The 10297-nt window shown below is 34.3% G+C and overlaps 1 protein-coding gene and 1 long non-coding RNA gene across 2 annotated transcripts; both read left to right on the forward strand.

Moving 5' to 3' along the window:
- Positions 1-838: 838 nt before the first annotated feature.
- On the forward strand, positions 839-6923 carry LOC104112064 (calcium-dependent protein kinase 1). Its single transcript, XM_009621894.4, has 8 exons — positions 839-1566; positions 2789-2932; positions 3626-3778; positions 4777-4892; positions 4998-5165; positions 5595-5722; positions 5796-5895; positions 6548-6923. Exons 1-8 carry the CDS (start codon positions 915-917, stop codon positions 6629-6631), a joined length of 1545 nt encoding a protein of 514 aa, XP_009620189.1. The 5' UTR covers positions 839-914; the 3' UTR covers positions 6632-6923.
- A 2-nt stretch (positions 6924-6925) lies between these two features.
- On the forward strand, positions 6926-7472 carry LOC138903489 (uncharacterized). The gene is made up of 2 exons (XR_011412630.1): positions 6926-7044; positions 7440-7472. It is a non-coding gene; the product is annotated as an uncharacterized lncRNA (long non-coding RNA).
- The last annotated feature ends 2825 nt before the right edge of the window (positions 7473-10297 follow it).

Below are 10297 nucleotides of genomic sequence, written 5' to 3' on the forward strand. Positions count from 1 at the left end.
CCTTGTTAATGAGTGCAGGTTATTACTGAAGGAACTGGAGAATTCACTGATCCGACATAACTTTGGAAGGGAACGTACTTGCACATAGTTTGGCAACAGAAGGATCAGCACTCACTATTAGATTAGTATCTAACAATGTACTAAACAAACTAGCCGAACTTGAAAATTTTAATAGTTTTTGTAACCATATGACTAGCAGCCCTTCTGGCTCAGGTGATTTAGATGTCCCCAACAGGGCATCACCTCTATGTAATGCTACTCCTTAATTATTAATATAATTTAGTCGTTCTAGCAACAAAAAAAAATCCATATATGTTCTATCTCATCGATTCTAGATACTAGTATACAATATCGACACCTACAATCTTTCCCTAAATTTAGTATTTTGAAAAATTCAAATAAAGTATTCTCGCATATATTACATCTACTGGACGTGATATATATACATAATTACTGACTCATATAATTCAGATTATTTCAGGAGAAAATACTAAGGGAGTAAAACACTTTCTCATATACTTCTTCAAGTAATCGAATATTTAATATCCAAGCAATTACATGTTGATATTAGATTCCTCCGATAGAACTAATAATCATTTAGTGAATTGTCTTGTATTATTATGTTTTAAGATTTTTTTTCTAAAGAAAAGTCGAAGAAAATCAGCATAAATTCGAGACCAGCACTTAAAATCTTAATGAAAGATTGAATTTCTTATCTCATCTTTGCTTAATTTTTGTGTCGACTTAAATGTTCTTCATTTTCAGAAGTTAAATTAAAAAATTTCTAATTAAAGGATACAATTTCCAAATTTTGCTAAGGTCAATTCTGTTACTTCACTCAATGAATTTCAGACAAGTCAGGAAATATAACTCCAAAAAATTGTTTGACTGAACAGTACACAATCCCCCCAAAAATGGGCAACTGTAACAGCTCATCTTCCGACCAAACTACCACCACATCCTTAGGCGGCGCCACCGGTCCACCGCCGTCTGAAACCACCGGTATCCGAATCATCCCTTCATCTCAACCGCCACCTCCACGACCACTCTCTGGCATCGGCCGTGTCCTCGGCAAACCAATGGAAGAAGTTCGTTCCACCTACATTTTCGGCGGCGAACTCGGCCGCGGACAATTCGGAGTAACCTATTTAGTAACTCACAAGCAAACGCGCCAGCAATTCGCGTGTAAGTCAATCGCCACGCGAAAGCTCATAGCGGCTGACGACGTGGACGATGTCCGCCGCGAGGTTCAGATCATGCACCACTTAACCGGCCACCGGAACATCGTGGAACTTAAAGGAACGTTTGAGGACAAGCATCACGTTCACCTCGTCATGGAACTATGTGCCGGCGGCGAGCTTTTTGACCGGATAATTGCTAAAGGACACTATTCCGAACGAGCTGCCGCCGGACTTTGCCGGCAGATGGTTACGGTGGTTCATTATTGTCATTCTATGGGCGTTATGCATAGGGATTTAAAGCCAGAAAATTTCTTGTTTTTGAGCTCCGATGAAAATTCACCATTGAAAGCTACTGATTTTGGATTATCAGTCTTCTTCAAACCAGGTATTATTGGATAGGTATTATCAGTCTTCTTCAAACCAAGTTCTGTTTACTGACACTGTAAATATTGCTATTACACAATCTAATTGCAGGTAACTCTATGTAAGGATAATTTTATGTTATATACATTGATAATGAATATTATACACTCAGTGTAATGTTCTTTTACACCATCACTATAATTTAACTTGTTTCAGTCAGGCATTCACACCTCGACTGAAAACTGGTAATCTACTGCAACCTACAAACATAAGTGCCAGTTAAACCTGCCCATGAGGCTGGAGCAAATGAGCTCACATTGAGTGTTATAGTGGAGAGTGGGATCTCCTAGTTGTTACTCTTATGTCTCAACAACCAGCCATCTCATTGGGGACCTAGTATCGTGATTCATGTAGGTCAAACATAGGTTACAATGGTATTTTCTGGTAGACACTGATAATAGAGCCTTTAAGCAGAAATTTATTTGCTTTCCAAATGCTTATTGTAAAACACAAGACAATAAGGAAAAAGATGATTGAGTTAACCAGTGTGTTCTGTTTGTGAAATCAAGCCTGAGTGCTTGACCTATTAGAAGGGTCAGTCTCGAACTTAACGAATCCCATATTCCTGTAAGTAAGAGCCCGTTTGGACATAAGAAATTTTTCCCTTTTTTTTCAAAAAAATTTCACTTTTTTTCGAAATCAGCGTTTGTTCATAAAATTTCTAATTTTCACTTGAAGATGCATTTTGGAAATTTTCGAAAATTTGAAAAACTCCAAAAAGTTATTTTTCAAAATTTTCACTCAAATCACTCACAAAACTTCAAAAACAACCCAAAATTATATTCATGTCCAAACACAACTCTAAATTTCAAATACCATTTTCACTTGAAAATTGTTTTCCCCCTATTTTGGAATTTTACAATCCTTATGTCCAAACACCCACTAAATTAGTTTCAAGACTAACTTTTGACTCCCCAAATCTCAACCGTATCCGGTTCTGATGATATAGTTACTAAATTTTGTTAAGGTCAATAAAGTATGCGAAAAGCATTGAATTCATAATTAGGATTAATCTCATCTAGTTCATGCAAATCAAGAAGCCATCCGTGTAACAGAACTCAAGCCTGTGTTACCTGGATCATGTCTCTTTTATCTTATGTTCCATTAAATTTTTAGCTGAACCACTTGTTTACAACTCTTTGGGATATAGGGGTGACCTATTCAAAAACCACTTGTTGATGCAGGTGATGTGTTCAAAGACCTAGTTGGTAGTGCATATTATGTCGCTCCCGAAGTTCTGCGTCGAGAATATGGACCTGAAGCTGATATTTGGAGTGCTGGAGTTATCCTGTACATTCTACTCAGTGGCGTTCCACCATTCTATGGAGGTAGCTTCATTTGCTACCTCTAGAATTTTAGCATCTGAATGTCCTAAAACTTCTTCATCATTATTGTTTCTCCGTTTCATTTCAGCACAGGTAGAACAATGGTGGATTCGCACATGCACCATATAATATCTCGTTTGTTGCTCTTAAGCTAAAATATGACGAAGAAATTGAAGAAACAAGTCATTCAGGAATTGTAGCAGAATACACTTTTTTAGGAAACTCGAGGAAATGGCATAATAAGTAGAAGAATTTCATACTTCTCTTGCAGCTATTTTTTAACAGCATTATTCTTGTTCCTCTTGTAATTGCCATAATGTAACAATATAGACAAATTTATCTTTCCGAATAGATGGTATCTTGCATTAGATGTTAGAGTTTTCTTTTGTATCTGAGCATGGTTGTTTTTCGACTCCATATTTACAACTGGCTTCCCATAAAATTAGCGAGGGGATATCTGCTCCAATTATTTAAACCATTTGCCACTGTCAAACTTGGGGAAGCATATCCTATTTTTAGGCGAATAAACTTGTAAGATGTTTTGCCAAATTTTGCTGAGCCTTTTGTTTCTAGTGCTGAATAGCTACCATAAGTAAACTATACAGGGCAAAGTTTGTGGATAATATTCTCCTTGAAAATGACTGTTCCAATTTACTTTTTCATTGACTTGGAAATATTTCTCTTTCTTTTATGCAGAGAATGATCAGAGTATCTTTGATTCCGTTCTTCGAGGTCATCTTGATTTTTCATCTGATCCTTGGCCTTCAGTATCGAGTAGTGCCAAAGATCTTGTTAAGAAAATGCTACGATCTGATCCTAGAGAAAGGCTTTCTGCAGCTGAAGTCCTAAGTAAGATTCAACTTTAATCAAGATCTATCGTAATACATTGCAAAATGACTTCATAGTTACGTTGTCTCTAATTAGATATAGTTTTTTATTTATTTATATTTGAGAGTAGATTTATCTGTATAGCATCAGAATTCCTTTAACTAAGTTCTTAGTCTATAAAATCCAATAAATTATCCCAATCAGCTATTTTATTTTTGATAACCGTGGTGTCCGGGCCAGCTTGCGCGCACCTCGACTAATTCCACGGGATACCTGTCACCTCCTACCAGTAACAGGTATCAGGTAACTCTATCCACCAAGGCTTGGATATATGGGAAGAAATCACCTAGTATTTGCCTCCGCTGGGATTTGAACTTGAGACCTCATGGTTCTCACCCACTTCATTGACCACTAGGCCACACCCTTGGGTGCAATCAGCTATAGTATACAGTTAGTACAAAGATCCAATCTATGGTTGTTTTCCTTCCATACATGCCATAAGGTACATGCTCATGCCAATTGACTTTATTATCATTTTCTTATTAGTACAATCCCAACTGAACTTAATGAATAAGTGTAAGAAATGATGCATGAGATGTGATCCAAATGAACATATTGGTTGTATCTGAAACCAAATTTCTTCCCTCTTAAGACAAACATGTAAGGGTATGACATGGCTATCTAACTTTATATTGAACCTTAAGATTTATTAGGAAACTACTAACCCATCCACACATGTATATGATATTCATATTAACACAAAAGCAACTATATCCGCACCTTGTACTTATTTAATAAAATAATGTAACAATACCTTTGTGCATTGTATTAACAAATAAGCCACAAATTATCGATTTGTTTTTTCCACATATGGTACTAGGACTTTCATATTGTTATAGTATTTTAATTTGACACTAGCTTGATGCACTTAAAAAAAATTATTTAGCAAAATATAATAATTAACAAATATACCACAAACTTACTGTGCTATAACTGAGTAAATATTTGTGCAAATGTAGATCATCCATGGATGAGAGAAGATGGTGATGCATCTGACAAGCCTCTTGACATTGCTGTCTTATCTAGAATGAAACAATTCCGTGCTATGAACAAGCTGAAGAAAGTAGCACTGAAGGTCAGGATTGTGTATTCAATGTTCTTATTAACGAGATAGGCCATCTCTCTCCATCTCATGTGTTCCTTACAACTGTGCTTATCTTCTGTTGCCCTGCATTTGTAGGTAATTGCCGAAAATCTCTCTGAAGAAGAAATCATTGGCTTGAAGGAAATGTTCAAATCTATAGACACAGATGACAGTGGAACAATTACATATGAAGAATTGAAAGCTGGTCTTACAAAAATGGGCACAAAGCTTTCTGAGTCAGAAGTCAGGCAGTTGATGGAAGCGGTATATTCCTGACCAATCCTTTGTTTATGGTTCTTTTAGCTTATATCTCCATCTTGCAATTATTGGTATTTGATCATGTTCATTTTTCAAATTTGGCGAGCAGTGAATTACTTAGATGTAAATTTTTGAAACTAAAATCTTCTTGGTGAAACACATGAACAAGAGATTTACATAGTCCAATGGAAGTTTTGGTGAATGTGTATCTCGCTCCATCGCAGTATTCTATACCCATTAGCAAGTTCTGCAACTCTTTATGGATAGTGTTTTAGTTATTAAATGCTCCAGGAAACGATGTAGTGGTTGTTCTCAGTTCCCTTAAACAGTTTGACATGATGAATAATTGGCTTTCTAATACTCCGAAGAGTGGGTGCATGTACTTGCCTAACATGATTAATACATAGTCAATAATACAGATAGCTTCTCTTCCAGGCTGATGTTGATGGAAATGGAACAATTGATTACCTTGAGTTCATAACAGCTACAATGCACATGAATCGCATGGAAAGAGAAGATCACTTGTACAAAGCGTTTGAGTATTTTGACAAGGATAAGAGCGGGTGAGAAGCTATCTACCTGCTCGTCTACGTTGAATTTAAACATTTTACTGCTTTCTAATCTCGGTTCCTTTAGGTATATTACGATGGATGAATTGGAGCATGCCCTGAAGAAATACAACATTTCTGATGAAAAAACTATAAAAGAGATCATTGCTGAAGTTGACACAGACAATGTACGGGTTCCTTTCATTTCTGAATATTTATATGATATTCCTATTCAACATATAATTTTATTTTCAATGTGAGTTTCTTTTGGTCACTTAGGAGAGTTTTATTAGAGTAGTTTGATCACATGGTATGGAATCTGCATGCGACATCTCTGTGGCTTAGACAGCAACTTGAAAGTTCTAGAGAACGGAGTTGAATCTTTGTTTTTTTTAAATCTCTTTATAAGTAGGTCTCTCTCAATGAAGTAAATTTTTTGGAAGGCACTCATTAAACATTGGTTTTAGCCAAAAAAAAGTGTTGGCAGGACGTAATTCTTTCTAGTGCTTTTTATCATTTTGTTACAGATTTTGTCAATCGTGACTTAGTTGAATTGAACCAATATAAACTTGATACGACTTCAATAGTTCATGGTATGTAGATATATGTCTTTTGATATATCTACAATAGTTCATGGTATGTAGATATATGTCTTTTGATCCGTATAAAAAAATATGCGCTGTCTTTTGATGTTTTCTTAAATATAAGAAATAGAATTTGTTCTTTTAATAAGAAAGCTGCATACGGAAAAAAGAAGAAGAGGATTTTTCGAGTGAGTTGTGGTTATGTATAATGATGTTTCTTGGACTGACATTGATAAATATTACTATCAAATTGCAGGATGGAAGAATCAATTATGATGAGTTTGCTGCCATGATGAGGAAAGGTAATCCAGATTTTGTCAACAATAGACGTCGCAGATGAAACCCACGAAACTTATAAAGCACACCATTTGATTAGCACTGCTGCTCCAGTAAGTTTTCAAGATGAACCTCTAAAGATCATATTGGTTCCCTGTCGTAGCTATCTGGGAGTGTGAGAGCTGCGGCTCTTGGTTTTTTGGTCAGTTTGCTGTAAAGTTCATGTTGAGAGTTGAGCTTCTGGTTTGGTGTATGATGCTCTATTGAATACAGATGAGAGCGATTAAAATCTGAATCTGAAAATATACTTGCTATATAGTATACAATTGATAATGCTGATGTCCTTCTTTGGTTCATACTTCAGCGTCTTGAAACGAATGAAGAGAAGTCCCTTTCTCCTCCTTTGTGTGTTTTTCAGCAGTCACCAGAATATGCCTTTACAGGAATTATAAGTTTGTGTACTTGTTTTGGAAACAAGTAGGAGTGCGCAAACGGGTGGGTCGGGTTGGATATGGTTCAGATCGAAAACGGGTAATGAAAAAACGGATAAATTATCTAACCCGACCCATATTTAATACAGATAAAAAATGGGTTAATCGACGGATAATATGGGTAACCATATTATCCATGACTTCTTGCATATGATCACTTTTGGGAAAATTCTTAGTCTCCCTAGCTTGAGGAACCCCTAATTTGAGGTTTTACAAATCTAAAAGTTAAACTCATTGGTTATCCATTTTCTAAATGGATAATATAATTCTTATCCATATTTGACCCGTTTTTAAAAAGTTCATTATCCAACCCATTTTTTAGTGGATAATATGGGTGGTTAACTGTTTTCTTTTAACCATTTTGCCACCCCTAGAAAGAAGCAATATTTTTATAGCAATGTATTTGTTGTCCCACATTTGGTAAGAATAGTTTCTCTCCATGTATATGGTCGAAATCGGGCATGCCCGATTTCATAGGCACGAGGAGCTGCCTCGAGAGTAAGCTCGTAATAGACCAGGCTCGAGCTCAATGACAGAGTATGAAGCATGAAGATCGAATGGAGAGATGTTAGCAACCGACCGAAGATCTCGGCGGAAATCCCGGAACATATCGAATCAAGCGGTTATTGATGCCAATCATGGGATTTGTTTTCGTTATTAGAATTATACCTTATTTAGGATTCCTCTACTATATAAAGAGGGGCCTCATTCATTTGTAAGAGGCATTGATTCACTGATAAACATATACACATACACTGCTTTCTCTATTTCACTTACTATCTATTACTGCTCATCACTATTTATTTTCTGTTCTTTATTGTTCTTGTTACCCAACCTCGAGACCATCTCGAATCGAAGTCGAAGGCATGTCAGAACACTGGTTTGATTTATTTTACTATTCAGATTATCTATTTAATTCCTTGTTTATCAATTAGTATTGGATTAAATCACGTATCCTTGAAACCACTAAAATAAGTTTAACTTTTACTCGAATTTTAGGGTAAACACTCCAATTATGAGTAAACGGGGCAAGGTGGGGCAGGATTGCGGTAGAAATGACATCAGGTAGCCACTCTAAGGAGTTGCATTAGTCAATGTGTCCTAAATATCAGTATGCGTCGTCTTGAAGTTAAGATTTTTAGTTCTAAATTTTTGGACAAAATAAGTACTAGCTAATTTTTAAATAGCATCCCTGAGAATGACTATTTGTGCACTTGCCCCCTCTTCTCATGGCAAGCTTTAGCCTGTCAAGTGCACAGATAGCCGATTTTGGGATCCATATTAATCCATGGCCTAAGTTTATAAATTTTCGTAAGTCTAAACAACTTCGGAAATAACTTCAGACATATGGGATTAAACTTGCAAAAATCTGCATTTGAAGTTACAGATTTTGTTTGAAGTTTGGCAAATTAATTGTGCAAGCAAACTTCTGACATATATCACTAAGTTTGGCAAGGAAAATTAGAGGACAAATCTAAGCTAGCATTTGGATATAGATTTGGTTGAAACTTGAAAAAAGAGCTTTTGAAGTTGTGTTGAAAAATAATTTTTGGAAGTTGAAGTTGTGTTTAGACATGCATTTTATTTGGAAAAAAAGTAAAAGTTTTATGAGTGGAAGAAAAAATTCCCCCTAAAATCTGCCCTAAACCAGTTTTTGGGAACATTGGAATTTTTTTTTTCTTCAAAAACTGATCATATTTCATGAATAAATAATGTTTTCAATATTTGTTTTTAAAAAATAATAGCCAAAATATATGACCAAACGGGAGCTAAGTTAGAAGGTCATATACATGACTGAATTCCAGATATTTATGCATGAAGTTCAGGCATCTTAAGAGACCTTTTAGTTAAGCAAAAACTCTGAGATTTGATTTATAAATTTAGTGTTTGTATTTGAAAATGAAAATATTGATCCAAATTGAACTATCCAGGTCCTATCCTTCCGAAGTATACAAATGATTTTAGGTGAAGCAATAGAAATACACTGACATAGCTGCTGCGCCAAGATTTTTCATTAAATAGAAATATATTGAAAATTATTATTATTATTATTATTATTATTATTATTATTATTATTATTACATTTTATTAATTAATGTTGTCAATATAATTTTATTCATACATTTACTCTCTCTTTAAAATTAATGACATGTAACTTTTTCTTTATAATATTTTTCCTCCATTAATTTCACTCTTTCTATAAATATATTTTGTTCAAGCATCTTTTTCAACATTAGCGACATTCTATTAACTGAGCTTTTATTTACCCACACCATAACAATTTTGACAAAGTTTGAGTTTCCTTATTTAATATTTTATTGCATTTTCTTTTCAAATTATCTAATATTTCACTAGTTTTGGCAATTTTTTATAGTTCAGAATTCAGTTTAGAAAGCCCCAAAAGAAATAAGAAAAGGTCTTAATTTTAGTCTCTAAATTATTCCTCGATGATCGAGAGACTATTAAGGTGAAAGGGAATTTATTCTTATCCAGTGTTTACAGCAAAATATGACAGACTCTTATTCACCTATTCAAGGTTAACTAATACTCCCGCCGTTCATTTTTACTTATTCACTTTTGATTTTGCACTTTATTTAAGAGAAAATAAATAAAGTATGTACTTTATAATTTTACCCATAATAATGATAGCATTTTCAAAAATATTAAAAAATAATTTGGTGAATGAGTAATTAATGATAAGAGTAAAACATGAAAAAAAGATTGTCTTTCGCTTAATTTAATATAATGGACAAGTAAAATTGCAAATGTACTTTTAGTAAGGTGAACAAGTAAATGTGAACAAAGAAAGAATATATTTTAACTAATTTATTACTTAACTATGATAAAGAATATTAATTTGATATAAACACCGAGTACACATATATTTTTACCAATAAAATGGTCCGATTTATATTTTGATTCAAATTTGCATTTCATGTTTATATCACCAAAAGAGCAACTTTCCCACTTTTTTTTATAGTTAAATTTTCTCAAAAAAACTTTCAGCAAAAGAAGGCTTTGCTATTTTTCTGGGCCAAGACTCAAATCTACTGGCGGAACCAGAATTTTTACTAAGAGATATCAAAATATAAAAAATTAAATATATCGAAAAGTCAAATGGAGTCAATGTACAATAAATATACATAATAATAATAAAAATATCTAACAATAAAGTGGAATTTTTCGATGAAAGAGTGTCGATTGACACCCTGAAGAATGTGGCTCCGCCAATGCAAGTC

The sequence above is a fragment of the Nicotiana tomentosiformis genome, chromosome 12 (assembly GCF_000390325.3).
Source record: "Nicotiana tomentosiformis chromosome 12, ASM39032v3, whole genome shotgun sequence".
NCBI lineage: Eukaryota > Viridiplantae > Streptophyta > Magnoliopsida > Solanales > Solanaceae > Nicotiana > Nicotiana tomentosiformis.

What these genes read in the sequence shown, in the direction of transcription:
- LOC104112064 (XM_009621894.4), top strand. Translation starts at nt 915, where the DNA reads ATGGGCAACTGTAACAGCTCATCTTCCGACCAAACTACCACCACATCC. An exon ending in TTCTGCAGCTGAAGTCCTAA is followed by an intron (nt 3,779 to 4,776) that starts GTAAGATTCAAC and finishes GTGCAAATGTAG; the next exon opens with ATCATCCATGGATGAGAGAA. An exon ending in TGAAGAAAGTAGCACTGAAG is followed by an intron (nt 4,893 to 4,997) that starts GTCAGGATTGTG and finishes CTGCATTTGTAG; the next exon opens with GTAATTGCCGAAAATCTCTC.